At 41.0% G+C, this 19,634-nt stretch overlaps 1 protein-coding gene and 1 long non-coding RNA gene across 5 annotated transcripts in view; one reads left to right on the forward strand and one right to left on the reverse strand.

Moving 5' to 3' along the window:
• The window catches only part of LOC127534586 (NACHT, LRR and PYD domains-containing protein 12-like), a 286,575-nt gene that overhangs the window by 246,453 nt on the left and 20,488 nt on the right, over positions 1-19,634 (reverse strand). Inside the window, exons 8-10 of the mRNA XM_051950173.1 lie at positions 14,916-15,089; positions 11,693-11,866; positions 10,046-10,219 (exon numbers count right to left, since the gene is read on the reverse strand). Coding sequence (XP_051806133.1) covers positions 10,046-10,219; positions 11,693-11,866; positions 14,916-15,089 — 522 coding nt within the window. The remainder of the gene's footprint in view (positions 1-10,045; positions 10,220-11,692; positions 11,867-14,915; positions 15,090-19,634) is intronic.
• LOC127534592 (uncharacterized) overlaps positions 1-19,634 on the forward strand; it is a 116,580-nt gene that overhangs the window by 52,924 nt on the left and 44,022 nt on the right. For 2 of the 4 annotated variants that reach the window (XR_007942760.1, XR_007942758.1), the window contains exon 2: positions 9,352-10,116. This is a non-coding gene — a long non-coding RNA (uncharacterized LOC127534592). Of the gene's footprint in view, positions 1-9,351; positions 10,132-19,634 lie in introns of all 4 variants that reach the window. The other 2 variants (XR_007942761.1, XR_007942759.1) reach the window with 1 other exon arrangement.

Consider the following 19,634-nt stretch of genomic DNA (forward strand, 5'->3'; position numbering starts at 1 on the left):
AGTGTCACGGACATTTTCTCCTTCACCTGCACATCATGGACACCAGAGAGAGAAACAACGACACATTAAAAAAGAAAAAAATGAAAGTTGAATTTCTTTATTTAAAAAAAAAAATTAGAAGAAAACAGGAACCAAACATTTTCCACGTGTCCACAGGTGTTACCAACACCAGAGAAAAAGTGGTGACTCTACATAGCAGACATATTGAACCATTTACATGTTGAATTTCCATATTCCTGACATTTAAATGTCACAGTTTTAATCTCACATTTGGTTCATTTTCCCCACAGATGTTCACATCACACATGATCAGTTCTCAGACTGTTTAAAGTCTAGAATTCAGCTTCAGTCTGTTTTCTACTGTTGTGTGGCTCTGAAATGGTGACATTTTGTTGACTTTTATTTCTACATTTTCTTCAAATAGAACACGTCTTTCTGAGCTGCTGACAGGTTTTGGAGTCCTGATAGTAAAAAAGGTTTTTGTCTGCAGAACTGCTCATGTTTAAACCTGCAGTGGAACCTTTGTCTCCCCCTTCTGGCAGTGACAGTAATTACACCAACACTTCACTTTCTTGCACATTTGAGGCACTTCAGCTTCAGGGAGGAATGAACATTTGTGCATTTTTCTTTCGTGTTTATACTGATGTTACAGAAGCCTGTGTTGTCCTGTACATGTTTAAAGTTGTAAAACATGAGGTGAATATCTGTAAAACGCCCCCTGCAGGTTAAAAGCTCAAACTGCTGCCTGCTCTGTGACTGTAAATCTACTTCATTGTCCTTGTTTGACCTTAAACGGCTGAATAAACCTTGTTGTTGCTGTTTCTCAGTTTAAAACTGATGCATTCTTTGGGATCTCCAAGCGTCTCCGTCACAGGAGTGTGGTTCTCCTCTTCCATTCTCATATATATAAAACCAGATTATACAGTGTGCAGGAAAACATGCAGTATGTATGCATACTATAAGAATTAGTACCTACTGTATACTGCAGTATGCACTTAAAGTAAACAGAACAAGTATGTAATTGATCCTACAATCTAAATAAACACCAACTCATCATTTCATTCATTCAACACTGGAAACTCATTCAATTCTATTTTATTTTATTTTATTTGTATAGCACTAATTACAGATCAAATTGTCTCAAGACGCTTTACAGAACCCATATGCCTGAACCCCCAGAGCAAACTCTAAGGCGACAGTGGTCAGAAAAAATTCCCTTTGAACAGGAAACCTTGAAAGCAGAACCCAGCTCTTTATATGGGAGGACCCATCTGCTGCTGTCCAGCAGGTTGAGAGGGACAGAAGAGGTAGAGAGGTAGAAGGAAGGGGAGATGGAGGGACGGAGAAGAGGAAGGTGGAGAACAAGGAACATATAACACACAATGGGACACATGCATGATCAGATAGATCAGTGGTTCCCAACCTGGGGTCCACGTCCCCATAAGGAGGACGCCAGAGATCTTTGTCTGCTCTGAGGCTGTGAGCTTAGAAACATTAGATTTTCACATTCTGGATCAAATCAGAGGAACACAATCACAAGTCCACCTATAAAACATTGTTAAAACACTTTTTTTTTTGCTCTTTCCTCAGAAATCCTTTGCTCCTTCGATGGCCACATCCAGACCTCCTTTGTCCACGCTTTCTTCAGGTTGGCTCGCTGCCTCATCCTGATTCATTATTTTTGTGTGCAGTGAGAAAATTACTGACGGGAACGACGTCTGAAAAACGCTAAACTGGTGAAGATTGATCAGTACCTAAAAACAACTCCGGCTACACCTCCAGAGTTCCCTTAAATTTGGTTTAGTGAAGGACAAGACAGAATTGTGTTATTTATGGTGAAATGCTTGCAAATGACAGCATGAAGCCAAGAAATGACAGCGACATCAGGAAACAAAACACAGTTTGGTAAAGTTGGAAAGATATTCATGGTGGGGGGGTGTTGGTTCCACAGGAGAAGCAACTGATGACTGAAGGCTCTGCCTGCCATTCTACTTTTAGAAATTCTGGGAACAACAAGTAAGCCTGCAGTCTGAGAGTTCTGCTGGGATAATATGCTGCTATCAGCTCTTTGAGAGAAATGCTCAGTTTATACAACAATTTAAAAAAGGAAGTATTGTTACATAAAAAAGATACATCTAGCAGAAAAAAAGGTAATCCACTTTAATACTATTCAGTTCAAACAACAATGCCTACTCAACTTACCAATAACTTCTATAAAGAAGAACACAATCACTTAGCATTTGTTTGAAGGAAAGAAAGTCTATACAGCTGAAGATAAATAAGAAAAACAACAAACACAACTAACACAGCGGTCCAGCTATTTAACAGTTACCACTCTAGACACTATACATCCAGCTAAGGACTTTAACAAGCAAGACAAATGAAATCCTCTTCTGCTGGTGGGCCTTGAACACACATTTAGTGGAAGCACCTCAAACAAACATCACACTGAATGTGAAAGACACAGAATGTAGGTTTGAAAAAAGACGTCTTTAAGAAGCTCTACATTGTTATTGTTGTGTTATTGTTGGAATCAATTCAACAATTATTACTTCAAGTGGAGCCAAGGTAGAAATCAAACAGTAGTCCTAGGTATAAGAGAAGAATCTAACATCAGCATTAAAGACAATTCCCATGATCAAAAGAGTATTCCATTTCAGATTTAGAGATGACTGTTACTGACTCATGTTCCTGTTCCCCACAAAAGTGACATCTGTCTGTCAGCTCATCTGGTAAAAAACAAAGAGGACAGAAAAAATAAGAGCATGTGTGATGTTGTCATGCATCCAAACTTTCTTCATATTTAGGTAGTATTTACTAGAACTGTAACATTTGACAGGATTTTTATGGACAAGTCTATGAAATACCAAAATATCTCCTAGCAGTTGCCAGGAGAAGAGTAACAGTGATTTCCACTCTGTGTCTGTTTATCACCTCTTTTGTGGCAGAAAAACTTGTGTCTTCCTTTTGCAAGAGACATTGTGCAAACAGAAAAAGACATTTGAACAGAACGTTAAGCTGTGCCTCTTAGTAATTATGAGCTTATCTGTCACCATATAGAGATATTAACCTGCTGGAAGTTCACAACTTCTGACTTTTAGACATCTGAAAAAAGTGCAATATTATTTGTCTTGGTTCAAAAAAGGACAGTCGTGTTCCAGTTTCTAAATGTGAGGATGATGACATTGCTCTGCAAAGCAAACATACTTTCAGTGCAAAGACTCCACACCATGTACTGTCACATTGTTTTGTGTGTTGTACAGTACCGCATGTCCACCTTGAACAATTACAGCCTTTTTTTCTCATGAAAGCCCAACAGAAATAAAAGAATCATTTCTACATTGATCTTCCATAAATGTGTAGCAGTTTTGCAGCGATAGTTGACATGTCTGTTAGCATGCTTTTAAAACAAGGAGCCTCACCTTGTTGTGTCCAAACATTTTTTAATGGCTTCCTTCAACTCCCCCCGAGAATCCAAGTACAAGGATTGTTTTCTTGTGGGTAGATGACCTACAAGTATGTTTCCATGAAAAAACAATCAGACATTATTTCTTCACCTGCTCTATTTTATACCAAGTACTGCATTAGTAGATTGACTCTTTTTATGTTTTATTGATATTTTAACTGAAAGTGTCCAGTGATTTTCCAGAATAATGTCATACTCCAGGGGTTTAATCTAACATTGAATGGAATAATAAAATAGAATCATTTGATCCAAATATGAATTGCACATTAAAAATCAATTAGAAATATGGATTCCTACAACTAAACAGTTTCAAGCACAATATCTCCTGACATATGAAACATAAAGATTTACAATACATGTGTGGAAGCTATTCAGTAATTTGTTATTTTGTATAATGTTTATTTGTTATGTTATTTTGTTTAGAATACTTTATTTAGTATGAGTTATATTTGTTATATTGAGTTATAGTTATATACTCTTATTTTGAAGGTCATGGGTTATTTGGGCACACAGGTGTAGCTATTTAATCAATGGGCATTCACTCAGTGACAGAACGCACCGGGAGGACACACGGTTTTTTACCTGGGAGTTAGACAGCAGCAGGCCAAGTTTTAACATCTTTTGTACCATCGTTTTAGCGCTGAAAATAAAACCTGCCTAAAAATGCACTTTTTCTGGCTGGACAATGGACTCAGTACCTGCACGCACTTTAACTCTCCGAGTAAGATTCGCTGCCCGGTGCCCTCAGTGGCTTTTTGATTTTATTGTTGTTGGTAGACATTTAGCCACTATAACATGGATTTGAAATACTGAAAGCATTAGCTTTCCTTTTAGCTTTTACATTTCAAATCTATTGAAATGTGAGTGAAAATCCATAACATTCATCATACCAATGCATACCTTGATTCTTTGAGTCCTTTTCTGCCACATTGCAGTCACAGCTAATGAATCAATGAATGCTGCTTTTGCAGGATTCTGCTGATTGTGTTCACACACTATGACAGCCAAATATGCACTGATTACCTGGAAGAACAATTCAAGCACATAAGATCAGACTTTTTGACTCTAAAAATACATTGACTGTTTCAAAGATGACTTGTAAAGCTGTAAAACCGATCTATCTATAGAGCAAAAATAAAGTTCAATAATATTAGAGCTGCTTTTCCAGCTCCATGTCAGGACCAACTCTGTTAATGTCCCAGTAATATCATTTGGATGCCCCAGTTTTGGAGAGGAGGGCATGGACTTCTTTTCCTGCCCAAGCATCCTTAACATCTATCAGAATAATAAGAAAATGATGAAGAAAATTAACTGAGGGGAAAAAAGCAAGTGACAGAGAAAATGCTCCATTTGTCTGTCAGAGCTTGGGTATATGTTGGTGTTTCTGCTGGCTGTAATGGCCGTATGGAATTTGGGTGGACTGTGGCTGCTGGGACAGCTGCTGGGGCAACTTATCATTTTATTCAACAAACTGCATGAATGAATACTGCCTTGTATGTTGATTTAGAAGAACATTGAGGACTAACTACTTGTGATACAAAAAATGCACTCAGAGCATCTTTTCTGTCATTTTTGTACTGAGATAAATATTTCTGAGGTTTCTATGGATTTAAAAACATTTTTGCCTTCTTGGACTGAACTCACCTTGATGGAATGAATTCTGTGCTTTTTAATAGAGTCACTGCTTACCTGAACACTGGGAAACCTGATGATGACATATTATGCTTGAGTAGCGCTTTTTAAAAAAGCACATGTACACTTAATACCATGAGGATTTTTTATTATGGAATTTGAGCAAAATAAAAACAGAACTTAGGAGAAACTGTTTTTTTTCCATGACCCTATTCCATAGTACCGTATTTTCACGACTATAAGGCGCACATAAAAGTCTTAGATTTTCTTCAAATTGTGCGGCGCGCCCTATGGTGCAGTGCGTCCTGTGTGTGTTGTTGTTGTTGTAAGGCGGACGTAGACCGGGTGGTTTTTTCCACGCATCACCATCGCTGTTGATCTGTGACTCTATGCGTGCCCATCTCACAGCCGATGTGAAAAAACAAGTGAAGCAAATGAACTCTGAGCTTGCTGTCATTCCGGGAGGCCTGACAAAGGAACTCCAACCGCTGGACATCGGTGTGAACCGGCCGTTCAAAGTAAGGCTGCGAGCGGCGTGGGAGCGATGGATGACCGATGGAGACCACAGTTTCACTAAGAGTGGAAGGCAGCGCCGGGCGAGTTACGCCACAATTTGCCAATGGATTGTAGATGCTTGGGCTAACGTGTCTGCTGGCACTGTTGTTCGAGCTTTCGCAAAAGCCGGCATCATTTCCGAGGCGCCGCACGGCACGGAAAGTGACTCTGACAGTGAAGAAAGTGAACCTGGCATGTTTGATGGAGGTTTAGCGCAGCTGTTCAATTCAGAAACAGAGGATGAGGACTTCCATGGGTTTGATTGATGACGATTACCGGTAAAAAAAAAATATGTGAATACCAAACTCAGTTTTACTCCCGCTCTATTTTTAAATACGCACACTTGTATGCTTGTGTGTGTTGTTGTAAGGCCGACGTAGTAGAGGACACCATGAGAACGTTAAAGGGGGAAGTGTGGGCGTGGATTGTATATAAAACCCTCGCCATATAATCAGGTGCGCCTTATGTGTGTTTTAAATACAGTAATGGCACACATAACTGAGACTGCGCCTTTTGGTACAGTGCGCCTTTTGGTCGTGAAAATACGGTAATTCCATGTGGTTTCAGTTTAGGGCTGACTTACCCACTTGTTGATATCCACTGACATCCCCGCTCAATAAAACCTTTTGGAGATAGCATCTCTCATTTCTGTCTGGACACAGTCTGCCCCAGTGGGACTTGCATGAAAATCCACAAAGGTTTCATTGGCCTCATTAGCCCCACACACCACTTTGGTTTTCAGTGCTTTTGCAGTACCCTTGTGTCGCCAATAATAAAGCTCCCTTCCTAAATAATGAGAGGAAAAGGAGCAGTATTTCACAAACTGCTGCTCTTAAATGCATGATACATACTGGATGGTATGCGTTATTATATGATACGCTTTCAGATAATGCTTGAAAAAAAGCCTTCATGTTAGTCTGACTGCAGAGATTACAAAGGTTTGATCTTGCAAAACATACCAACAACTTTAAGATTTCAATATTATTTGTAAAATATGATGAGACATAGAGTCCTGTATAATTTAATCATGACAGACAGAAACTGCTTCAGATGTGATTTTAGACAATTTTATTTGTTCCGTGTTTATTCTGTCACATTTGTGAAATGGTGATGACGTCATTGGTCTTACCTTCAGTGTCATACAGATGAAACTTTCCTTGAAGCAATAAGTTTTCCGTCTTGGTGAACTTTGAGGGGTTACTCTTTTTTAGCTTCATATTGGACAATGAGTTTGTAATCTGTAGGATTCATTGCTAACTCTTTTTAATTGACAAAATCAAGGCTGATGATGCCGATCCTCGACCTGCTCCAAAATGCTGAAGGCTGACCTTGTGTCATTTGCAGAATTGATTGAAGAATCACGTGTTCTACACATGTAGACACCTGAGAAACTTTCATTATAGAGGAGGGATACATTTTCTGGCAGGCACAGTCAGTCAGGCTGAAATAATGTGTATCCCCCTATAACTTTAGCTGTGATTCATGAAACTAGTCCTAAGTCACAAGTTTTGTTGTGCATGACCACAAATGTCTGCAGAATAAACCACATGATGTTGGTACATCACCTGAGGAATATAGAGGGGGGTACATTTTCTAGCAGACGCAGTCAATCAGGCTGTAATTATGTGTCTCCCCCTCAAAAAATGTTCTGCTAGATCCTCCTGTATCATCATTTGTCTGTGTGGAGAATTTCTGAATAAATGCTATGAAGTTCTGATGATCAACAGAGGGGGAATTAAAAAAATATCTGAAGATAAGATACCCTGTGGAAAGGAAAGTGAGTTACAGCAACAACTGTTGTTGGCAGTGCTGCAGTAAATTCATCAGAGTCTATAATTCCAGTGAAAAAGGTGGAATTGAGTGTGGCAGTGTGTTCAAATGCTCACAGTGGTGTTGGTTTTACTGGATCAGAAGTTGGACAGATTGATCCTAACCAATGAATTACAGCACATTTGAATCTAGCACCCAGAGAGTATTGAGCCTACGTTTAGTTAGCAGGCTGATCGCCCAGCAACATGACGCTTTCCTACAAAAGGAGAAGGAAAAGACATTGTTAGGCAGCGCTGGGAATATTATTCATTGGGCAACACGCAATGTACAGCAAAAGCATTTATTTAGGTAGAAATGTCACGTGCTACATTAGCAAACATCTTTGAACAATCCACGTTTTGTTTTATTAATAATCTACGCTGATATCTAAACATGGGATTATAGCTCCACCCTTCCAAATGCATGCGCGCTCCTGCAGCAAGAGATACACTTTCTATGGGGGGGAACTACTTTGGCACCACACCGGCGTCATTCCTGGTTGCTGCAGCCGTGCTTCCCCAGTTGCAGAGCGCCGGCACATGCCTCCACTCTGGCTGTCGTCCCCTCCATCCTGCCTTCCCCCCTCCCTCTCCGGTTGGGAGTTTCTGCTCATAGTTGGCATTATAGTTTGTTAGTTTTTGTGAATAAAACCTGTTTAATTGTCGCTCTGCCTGCCGTCTGCTGTCCTGATCATCAGTCCTTCCATCTGCAGAGAGAAGAAGAAAGAGCAGAGGAGATCAATGAGTTTGATCAGCAGCTCATCAGGACTTCAGTCGTGTTCAGAGCAGCAGCTTCATGTTAACGTGTTGGAGTGAACACACTGAGCTCCAAGCTCACACACTGCATGAAAAGCCAGACTATCAGTCCTGTGAATTACAGAAAACCTACCAAGTTCATGGCAGTTATCAGCAGTTCACAGGCTGTGAACTCCAGGTTTGTCTGTGCTGGAAATTGCTGTAAACAGATCCTGATGTGGGGTTGGGGGGTGGGTGTGTGGGGCAAGAGGGGCATGAGACTTCACACCTAGGGCATTACAGAGGTGTGAAAAACTAATTAGCATCTGGCCTGTCTGTCTAGTGTTACTCAGGACACCCACTGGATGAAACGAGACAAATCATGACAGACAAAAAAACATGTCATGATTGGTTGATAGATCTGTTGCTATTGGTCAGCCCCTGGACCATGAAACCTAAAGGTGAGTGTCCACTAGATGTGATTTTCCTGCATGTGAACGCGACACATCTGAAAATCACTCGCATGGTGGGCGGTCAGTAGCAGAGCACAACATTGTCACATGACAGCACTCGAGCAACAGCTGATCACTACGTGGTCATGTGACCGAGCTTTCAGCTTGATGGTCCAGCAGACAAGTCGGATAAACACAGCTGCTTGGTGGCAAACTTTCTCTTTTATTATAAAAATCTTCAGCAAAAAATATTTCTGAAAGCATCTGAGGTGAGAAATAAGCTGTGCAGCAGCTGTTCACTGAAGCTCAAACATTGTCATGTGACAATTTTGTGGCTCTCTAGTGACGTCCACCATGCCTGTGATTTTCAGATGCAGTTTGTTTACATGCAAGAAAATCACATCTAGTGGACATGTGGCTAAACACACCATGACAACAAGCTTGTGGCTCCTCTGATTGGCTGACTGCTGTCTCTGTGTTTCTGTCTCCATTCTGCTCTCACAGCTTCACTGAGAAGCTGCAGGTTTACAGGAGACACTGGATCTTTGCTTTGATACTGACTGTGTTTAGTAGAAAACTGCTGGAAGCAGCAGAGACTGATGGAACCTTCTACTGACCCCAGATACTTCAGGCTGCCGTCTGGACTCTCCACAAGATCTAACAGATGTTTCACTCCTGAATCCTGCAGGTTGTTCTTACTCAGGTCCAGATGTTCCAGATGGGAGGGGTTGGACTTCAGAGCTGAGACCAGAGAATCACAGCTGATCTCTGACAAACTGCATCTCCACAATCTGAATAAAGAATAAAAGATGTGTATAAAATCATTGATGATCCATCAGATGTGTTCAGGTTCTGAATGTGCAGATCAACATTACTTTGTCCTCATCAATCAGCTTTTCTCTAAAAGCAGCAGAGTGACTTTGTCCTTCTCTTATTGTGGATCATCATCATGTCAGCCTTCTACACACATCATCCACATGTCAGCACAACATTCATCCACCTATTCATGTCCACACATCAATAACATGCTGCATCATCAACAGGATCAGGATCAGTCAAAGAAAACTCAACTCAACACAAACCAAAGAAATATTTCTACTTCAGTCAGTAAACTTTGTATAAACTGATCTGAGTTCAGAGGATCTTCTGGATCCAGATGTGACTCTTTAGTGCAAATTACAAACATTCATTTATTTTAACAACTAACACTGAATATTTTCTAATTTTTTCTGCAGAAAGGACGGAACTTTTGTCACAAGAAACTGATTTATCATAGAAAATATGAACCAGAGCAGATTTACAGCTTCATGGATGGAAGTTCTGTTGAACATAAATGAGCTTCAGTTGTCATTAAACACATCAGATCTACAACAGTAACAGACAGACAGTGAACTGACCTCAGAGTCTTCAGGATGCAGTCTGGACTCTCCAGAAAACCACTCAGATGTTTCACTCCTGAATCCTGCAGGTTGTTGTAGCCCAGGTACAGATGTTCCAGATGGGAGGGGTTGGACTTCAGAGCTGAGACCAGAGAATCACAGCTGATCTCTGACAAACTGCAGCTCATCAATCTGAATAAAGAATAAAAGATGTGAGTTGAGGAGACAAAGTTCCTGCTGGAAATCATTCAGAGTTTCATCATGAGTTCAGAGCTGAAGAAGCTTCAGAATGTCCAAGTTTACAAAATGGAAACTCCAAACAGCTGAAGCCAACAGGATGCAGCTTCAAACAGTCCAACAGAAGCAGTGAAGAAGAGCTCTCATTAATATTAATGACAACATGCTGCTGCTTCAATAAAGACGGAGTGACTTCAGCTCTGAAACTCTGCAGCTCCACCAGTGGCTCCATCCACACAAACTCATGCTGAGCAACAAACACAAGGAAAAACACTCTGACATTTATTTCACTTTCTGCTCACAGTCACACAAACACACAAGAAGGAAACGTGGACAAAATGAGGCTCCAGACTCTAAAATATCTTCATGTTCTGGAACCATGGAGATGTTTCCTTCAGGACTCTACATTCACATCATTTCATTCTTCATCCATCTGTCACTGATAGTGGAAAGTGTCCATCACAGTTTTCAGAGGACCAGGTGACGTCTTCAAACTCTTTTCTCAAACACAAACATCTTCACTTTTAATGACTCAAACCAGAGAAAAGAAGAAAATCAGCAGAAAGTGAAGCAGGAAATGTTCCCATTGCTCCTGATAAATGACTTCAACTCTTCATCAACTGTCACAACTTTTGTTGCTGGATTTTCTGCTCATTCAACAACTGATGGATCAGCTTCATGTTTCATCAGCAGAGAAATCAAACGGCTGCATCTTGGATTTCAACATTTCACTTTCTCAAACATCACATGGATTCATCCAAGTGTTGAACCAGCAGATGCTGAATATTAGTTTCTGTCTCTCAGGATGAAAAACTGCTTCAATTACAGCTCAAACTATCAGTCCACTGTTTGATGAGTCCATGAACAAAAGCTTTCAAACATTTACATCATGGTTTCACTCATTTATCCAGTAAAAACATCAAACTGCTTCCACTTTGTCCACTGTCAACACTCTCTGTTTTCTGTCACATTAAACTGAATATTTGTGCTTCTGGACTGTTGCTGGAACAAAACCAGACATTTGAAGACGTCTCCTTCAACTCTGACAAACTGTTGACAACATTTGATAAACTAAACCAGTGAAACACCTGAAAGCTTCATCAGGAATAAAAACAGCTGCTAGTTGCTGCTGTCACTTTGAATGAAAGAGAAACATGAGGTCAGATATGAGCTGAAGATCACGTGTGTCAGAGTTTCACAGTCAATTATTCACTGGAGGATTTTTCTGCTTTTATTCAGCTTTGAAATGTGCAGCTCAACATTTCTCTGCCACAGTCCAAGGACTAAAGCAGAGAAGAAGAAAACAGACGTTACCATGAAGATCCTCAGTGTGGATCAGTAGAACATCAGCCTGATGGCTGCAGTTTAGAGTCACCACAACTTTACATCACATTCATCTCAGCACACGAAGAAAACATGATGTCTGACCCCAGAGTCTTCAGGATGCAGTCTGGACTCTTCAGAAAACCACTCAGATGTTTCACTCCTGAATCCTGCAGGTTGTTCCAGCTCAGGTCCAGATGTTCCAGATGGGAGGGGTTGGACTTCAGAGCTGAGACCAGAGAATCACAGCTGATCTCTGACAACCTGCAGCTCTGTAATCTGAATAAAGAATAAAAGATGTGTATAAAATCATTGATGATCCATCAGATGTGTTCAGGTTCTGAATGTGCAGATCAACATTACTTTGTCCTCATCAATCAGCTTTTCTCTAAAAGCAGCAGAGTGACTTTGTCCTTCTGTTATTGTGGATCATCATCATGTCAGCCTTCTACACACATCATCCACATGTCAGCACAACATCCATCCACCTATTCATGTCCACACATTGTAGTAAGACATCCAGTTTTTAAGTGATTCAACATTCCACAGCAGATTTCCTACTTAGATAACAACGAAACTCTCTCTCCCAAAGACCTAAGTAAACAGCCCAAAGTGCTTTTTTATGACCAGAGAGAGACCTGCATCATTTCAGAGACATCTCTACTATCTACCAGGACACCCTAAATTCATGCTTATGATGACCTCTGACATTGCTTAAGAGACTCCTTTTTGCAAGCTGCCACTATTCCTGTATTGAATTGGGACATGTATGCTTTCATGTATTTCTAACTTCACATACAGACCCTTTCTTCAGAGTACTGTTAACACCTTTAAATTTGATTCCCATTCAAATGTTTGTGGTCCACACCGGCAGAACTGCTTTGATGAACTAAGTGTCCCTGGCCCTGGACCTCTGCTGCTCTCCTGGTCTGCCATCAGATAAGCAGGATCATAAATATTCTAATGACCTGCTTCTCACCTCTGCAAAAAGACACTCAGCCTGTTTGTTGCTCAGAAGGACACTCTTTCTAAAATCCTGCTTCTGAAATTTATTTTGTGATTTTGAAGATATTAAAGTTGAAATGGTAAGTTGTTATACATGTTAGTCCAACTCCGACGTCTCTAGCATGTTTCTGTCCTGAGATATTAATTCTGAAAGTTTATTGTCTGCCTGACCCATTTCTTCCACAGTTCAACATTGCCCCCTATTGACGTCGGAATGCCATGACATTATCGAGATTTACAGTGTATTAGTTATAAAACTTCGCTTTATTCAGGTTTCAAAGAAGTGAAAACTGTTTTATTCTGCTTTGTATGAACGTATGTTACCATGTCTTTCCTGTGATACATATAATAACCACTAGAATGCACACGAACATATAAAATAGAAACTAGAACTCACATATTCTTAGACTAGCTTGTATAATCAGTTTATTTTATCTTTGATCGGTTAAAATATATTGTAAGGATCATGGAGGAGTAAACAGATGGTTCTTTTTGCGCGTTTTAATATTTTTAATACTTATTTGATCCGGTTTCATCTCTCCCCTCTGAGCCCAAGGAGATTCCTCCTTCAGATTCAAAGGAATGCGCGCCTCAGCCGACACTTCCACGCCCCTTCTCAGAGAAAGTCCTTAAAACCAGCCATTTTACGTTGCTCGCTCTCTTACCCTCTTTACACCTCTTTAGCTCTCACGCCTTTGGCTCTTTTTCCTAACTAGCTAACCGAAACCTACGTCCGAGCGATTCTTTTGTTTTCTTGGCGCCTTCCTTTTTCTTCCCTTTATTCTAAGTCTATACCAGCATCAGAGCAGGCCTCTTATAGCTGCGATTTCTTAATCATTTTTCCTTTTAATCAAAGAATAGATATCTTCGCTCACTATTTAAACAAATCAAGTCCATTTTTATTTGACGACAATTATTTTTAATTAAGAACTAATTTGATCCCGTTTTCACGGCTCCGACAGTTTTTTTTTAGCGGCTCTTTATTCATCTGTTCTCCAGCCAAAACTGCTGACCGAGACAAAACAAGAGCCTGCGGTTTTATTTTGTTATCAAGCTATTTTTCGGTCAAGTCAACCCCCGAGAAGGAAGAACGTTCCTGCGTTCTCCCCACCATCTGCTGAGATCCACCCAGCTGGCCCGAACCGAACCAGAGGCGCTCCACAACCCCCAAGACGGCAGGACGCTAAGACGTTGCCATAGCGACAGACTTCATGACTCGGGGATCCGCCGAGGATTGAAGCTCCGTTCAAGACGCAACGTGGTCCCAGCCGGAACGAACCCTGAGCGACCCGTTCTCCAACAAAGTAAGCCAGCAAACGCATTGGTGTGATCTGAATTATTGGGTTGACGTCTCAAAATAGCTTGAAATCTTCCTCAAATAGCTCCTGAAATCTTCCTTTTAATAACTCCGTTTAGTCACCTATCAGTCGTTCATTTTTCCAAATTATTAATCATCTCGTCATACCTTCAGCGGTCTGATTACTCAGTCCATAATCCTGGTTAGAAATGCAAATCTGAATAATTAACACACACACACACACACACACACACACACACACACACACACACACACACACACACACACACACATTATACTTATTACTGTATTAATCACTGTTTTGTTATTAGTTTTAGTCAATAAATATCTTTCATTTAAACCACAATTACAGTCTCTTTTGCGTTTATATGTGTTGACTGGGGTCAATGTTTTTCGAGGATTCTCGACATTCAGATATTAGACTGATTAACTAATCAAAATTTTCAATCCATTGATAATATTTTTATTAAGATTAATAATTTCCCAGTAAATAGACTGGGTGGTGCCCCGATTAATAAACTATCAACGAGTGCAGACTTATTAAATTAACGTTTAATAAGGCAATATTGCTACAACATCAATAACATGCTGCATCATCAACAGGATCAGGATCAGTCAAATAAAACTCAACTCAACACAAACCAAAGAAATATTTCTACTTCAGTCAGTAAACTTTGTATAAACTGATCTGAGTTCAGAGGATCTTCTGGATCCAGATGTGACTCTTTAGTGGAAATTACAAACATTCATTTACTTTAACAACTAACACTGAACATTTTGAGGTTTCTATTTTTTTTATATCCCTAATTAATCCCACGAGGGGAAATTCTGAGTTTCTAAAACACACACTTGATTTTTGTCACAACAAGCTGAATTCAAAACAGAAAATATGAACCAGAGCAGATTTACAGCTTCATGGATGGAAGTTCTGTTGAACATAAATGAGCTTCAGTTGTCATTAAACACATCAGATCTACAACAGTAACAGACAGACAGTGAACTGACCTCAGAGTCTTCAGGATGCAGTCTGGACTCTCCAGAAAACCACTCAGATGTTTCACTCCTGAATCCTGCAGCTTGTTCCAGCTCAGGTCCAGATGTTCCAGATGGGAGGGGTTGGACTTCAGAGCTGAGACCAGAGAATCACAGCTGATCTCTGACAACCTGCATTCCCTCAATCTGAATAAAGAATAAAAGTTGTGTATAAAATCATTGATGATCCATCAGATGTGTTCAGGTTCTGAATGTGCAGATCAACATTACTTTGTCCTCATCAATCAGCTTTTCTCTAAAAGCAGCAGAGTGACTTTGTCCTTCTCTTATTGTGGATCATCATCATGTCAGCCTTCTACACACATCATCCACATGTCAGCACAACATTCATCCACCTATTCATGTCCACACATCAAGCTGTAATGCAGGGATGTGCAGAGGTGGGGGGTGGGGGGCTGAAGCACCTGCACATTTTGCCTTGATGCTCAAAGTGCCCTTTTTGTCAAAGTTGTATTTATTTTTAATTCTATTTAAGTTTATTTAATTTAGTTTTCTATTTGTAAGTGTGTGTATGTGTGTGTGTGTGTGTGTGTGTGTGTGTGTGTGTGTAATAATCTAAATAATCTAATAATTCAGATCCACTCTCCACAGTCACATGATCTACGTCTCTCTCTGACGTGTCCTGAGCTCAGCGCTGCTCGTCTAGAAACCAGAGACCCGAGGGAGGACTTCAACAACTGATGGTCCTGATGGTCCAGTGAGGAGGTTCTGCAGCGTTATTCCTTTGAGTACGGTGTATTTTAGCAAGATGACTGATGAAGTGAAGTGAGCATCCTGTGTGTGTGTCTGACTCTAACACACCTCTCATCAGTTCAAGCTGCTAGTTAACCACACAGTGCTGAGAGGATAAAGTATGCCAGGCTTCTTTTTCTTTCTCTATGTTTCTGTTGTCATGGGCAAAGTGCATCAGAGAGATGTATTATTTTACTGTCAGTGAGCTGCAGTGTGTTTCCTGTTTCTAGAGGTAATGAGGCAGAGGTTATTTATTTCACTAAAACTATGGACATGAATTTTCACATCATTTTGGACTATTGCAGTATAAATACAATAACAATAATAAATAGAAGAATCTGAATTGTGATTTTCTCAACCTCTCATTTAAAGATATCAGTACTTGTTTATAACATTAGTATATATAGACAAAATAAAAATATTATATGTATAAATATAAAATATAGAACTTTTATACCTTTGCTGTCTTGTGCAAAGTGGATAATAAAACTGAATATATATTTATTATTAGCACTATAAATAATAAAGGGCAGATTATAAATCAGCATCATGGAGCAAATCCATGTCTATACAGTAAATGTCTGGAAAAGGAATGAAATTTAAAAGCAAGGACTCCAGGAAGAGTAGCCACAGTTAAACAGTCCAGTGTCTAATGGGGATCTAAATTCAACTTTAAAATTAAAGCTGCAAGCAGCGATGGACGGGTCCTCGCATCCACGCTGGTCGGCGAATCCATGCACGTCCACCAGGTGGCACTGTGACTGAGAGTGTGTGCTGGCCTCTGAATCGCATCTGGACCAGAGTCCAATCATACATGTAAAATTTCAGCCAGACTGTAGCATGTTCAGAGCAGTTATAGAGCATTTCCTGTCTATCCACCAGGTGGCGCTGTAACTCAGAGTGTATTTCACACAGTGGATGTGATGAGGGTTGGACTCTGATCACTCATGAAAAGTTTCAGGCTGATTTGATCATGTAGAGGCCAGTTATACAGCATTTACTGTCCCTCCATCAGGTGGCGCCGCGACTGAGAGTGTCTGTTGGCCTGTCGATGTGATCAGGATTGGATTGTGATCACACATGGAAAGTTTGAGGCAGATTGGAGCATGCAGAGGAGAGTTATACAGCAGTTGATGTTTCATGGCGAAGCATCAAAACGCTGATGGTCGCCATGGCCACGCCATTTGGCTTCTGGTTAAACTTTTGATAACTTTTCCAAACCAAGTCCTGCTGTGTGGACTGACAAAATTTCAGGTCTCCTGGAATTATCCCCTAGGAGGTATTAACTCTCAAAAATGAGAAAAATCATCAAAAATCTCACAATTAATCCAAGATGGCCGACTTCCTGTTGGGTTTAGGACATGGCTCCAAGAGGCTTTTTTGTGCGTCCTGATGTGCTCTATAAGCCTCCCAAATTTCATGGATGTAGGTGAAACGTGCTGGGGGGGCTGTTTGTTAAAAATACTGTAGGGGGCGCTATAGCATGTGCAGTGCCGAGATGCATACAGTGTTGTTCCTTGGGTCAATGGTGATGTGTGTGGTAATTTTTGTGAGCATTGGAGTATTCCTAACCTGTCAGAAAGGGCTTTGTTTTTCATGGCGATATTTGGTTGCTACGGCAACAGCGTTACATGAAATGTCACACCCTTCACAGTGTGTGATTGTCAAGAGGTGAAGACTCGACTGACCAATTTCCAGCATGACATCACCAAGTTTGGGGCCATTGTACCTGAAAATATAAGGCCTTAAACTTACTATTACCAACAGGTGGCGCTATGACTTTTCCAAAATTTATGAGTGTGGATGTGTTCAGACTGGACCTGGTATCCAGCATGTGAAGTCTGAGGCAGATAGGATGTTGTTCAGCTGAGATATGAATCGTTAAATTTTCATGGCGAAACATCGAAATTGGTTTGGCCGCCACAGACACGCCCTTTGATGACAAGTCACCATTTTCACTGGGATGCATCATCAATGTGTTTAGGCTGTTGTCACTGCATTTGAAGTGAATATGATCAACCGGGTAACAATAGGGCATGAAAGTGTAAAAGATGTCTATTTCCTGAAACCACAAGGTGGCGCTATGACTGTCAATGAATATCCCTATGTGGATGACATCAGGACAGGACTGTCATCATACATGTAAAGTTTCAGGCAGATTGGAGCATGTTGAGAAGAATTAGACACCACTTCCTGTTTCATGGCGAAGGATCAGTTGTTTGAGGCTCCGCCATGGCCACACCTTTTGGCTTCTGGTTGAGTTTTTGATAACTTTTCATCAGAAAGGTCTGGTGCATGTACTGGCCAAATTTCAGTTCTCTCAGACTTATCCACTAGGAGCTATAAATTTTGACAAATGTACAGCAAATTCAAGATGGCCGACTTCCTGTTGGGTTTAGGGTGTGGCTGTGATTGACTTTTTGGTGTGTCCTGATGTGGTGCATATGCCCACCAAATATTGTAGCTGTAAATAAAACATTGTGGAAGTTGGCCTAATGACCACTGTTTCAATTTTGCAGGTGGCGCTATAGAGCCATTTTTTCACACATATGCGCAACTCCCATAAAATATCAAATTTTTCGCCAGTCCTGATGTGCACGCCAAATTTCACGCGTTTTGGTTCATGATAAGGCCGCCAAAAAGGCAAGTCATTTCCCGAGGAGCGATTAAGTTTGAAAAATTTACAGCAAATTGAAGGTGGCCGACTTCCTGTTGGGTTTAGGGCGTGGCTGTAATTGACTTTTTGGTGTGTCCAGATGTTCTGCATATGCCCACCAAATATTGTAGCTGTACATGAAACATTGTGGCAGTTGGCCTAATGACTACTTTTTCAAGTTTGCAGGTGGCGCTATAGAGCCATTTTGCCACGCACATGCGCAACTCCCATAAAATATCAAATTTTTCGCCAGTCCTGATGTGCATGCCAAATTTCACGCGTTTTGGAGTATGATAAGGCCGCCAAAAAGCCAATTTACTTTACGGGAGAAAAAAAAAAAATAAAAATAATAATAATAATAATAATAATAATAATAATAAACCCTAGGGTTTCAATAGGGTCCTTGGCACCGCTGGTGCCTTGGACAGTCGGTGCCCTGGCACCGCCTGTCCTTCGCACCCTCGGTGCTCGGACCCTAATAATAATAATAATAAACCCTAGGGTTTCAATAGGGTCCTTGGCACCGCTGGTGCCTTGGACAGTCGGTGCCCTGGCACCGCCTGTCCTTCGCACCCTCGGTGCTCGGACCCTAATAATAATAATAAACCCTAGGGTTTCAATAGGGTCCTTGGCACCGCTGGTGCCTTGGACAGTCGGTGCCCTGGCACCGCCTGTCCTTCGCACCCTCGGTGCTCGGACCCTAATAAACCCTAGGGTTTCAATAGGGTCCTTGGCACCGCTGGTGCCTTGGACAGTCGGTGCCCTGGCACCGCCTGTCCTTCGCACACTCGGTGCTCGGACCCTAATAATAATTAAAGCTGCAAGCAGCGATGGACGGGTCCTCGCATCCATGCTGGTCGTGAATCCACGCACGTCCACCAGGTGGCGCTGTGACTGAGAGTGTATGTCGGCCTCTGAATCGCATCTGGACCAGAGTCCAATCATACATTTAAAATTTCAGCCAGACTGTAGCATGTTCAGAGCAGTTATAGAGCATTTCCTGTCTATCCACCAGGTGGCGCTGTAACTCAGAGTGTATTTCACACAGTGGATGTGATGAGGGTTGGACTCTGATCACTCATGAAAAGTTTCAGGCTGATTTGATCATGTAGAGGCCAGTTATACAGCATTTACTGTCCCTCCATCAGGTGGCGCTGCGACTGAGAGTGTCTGTTGGCCTGTAGATGTGATCAGGATTGGATTGTGATCACACATGGAAAGTTTGAGGCAGATTGGAGCATGCAGAGGAGAGTTATACAGCAGTTGATGTTTCATGGCGAAGC

The sequence above is a fragment of the Acanthochromis polyacanthus genome, chromosome 6 (assembly GCF_021347895.1).
Source record: "Acanthochromis polyacanthus isolate Apoly-LR-REF ecotype Palm Island chromosome 6, KAUST_Apoly_ChrSc, whole genome shotgun sequence".
In the NCBI taxonomy this organism is placed as follows: Eukaryota; Metazoa; Chordata; class Actinopteri; family Pomacentridae; genus Acanthochromis; species Acanthochromis polyacanthus.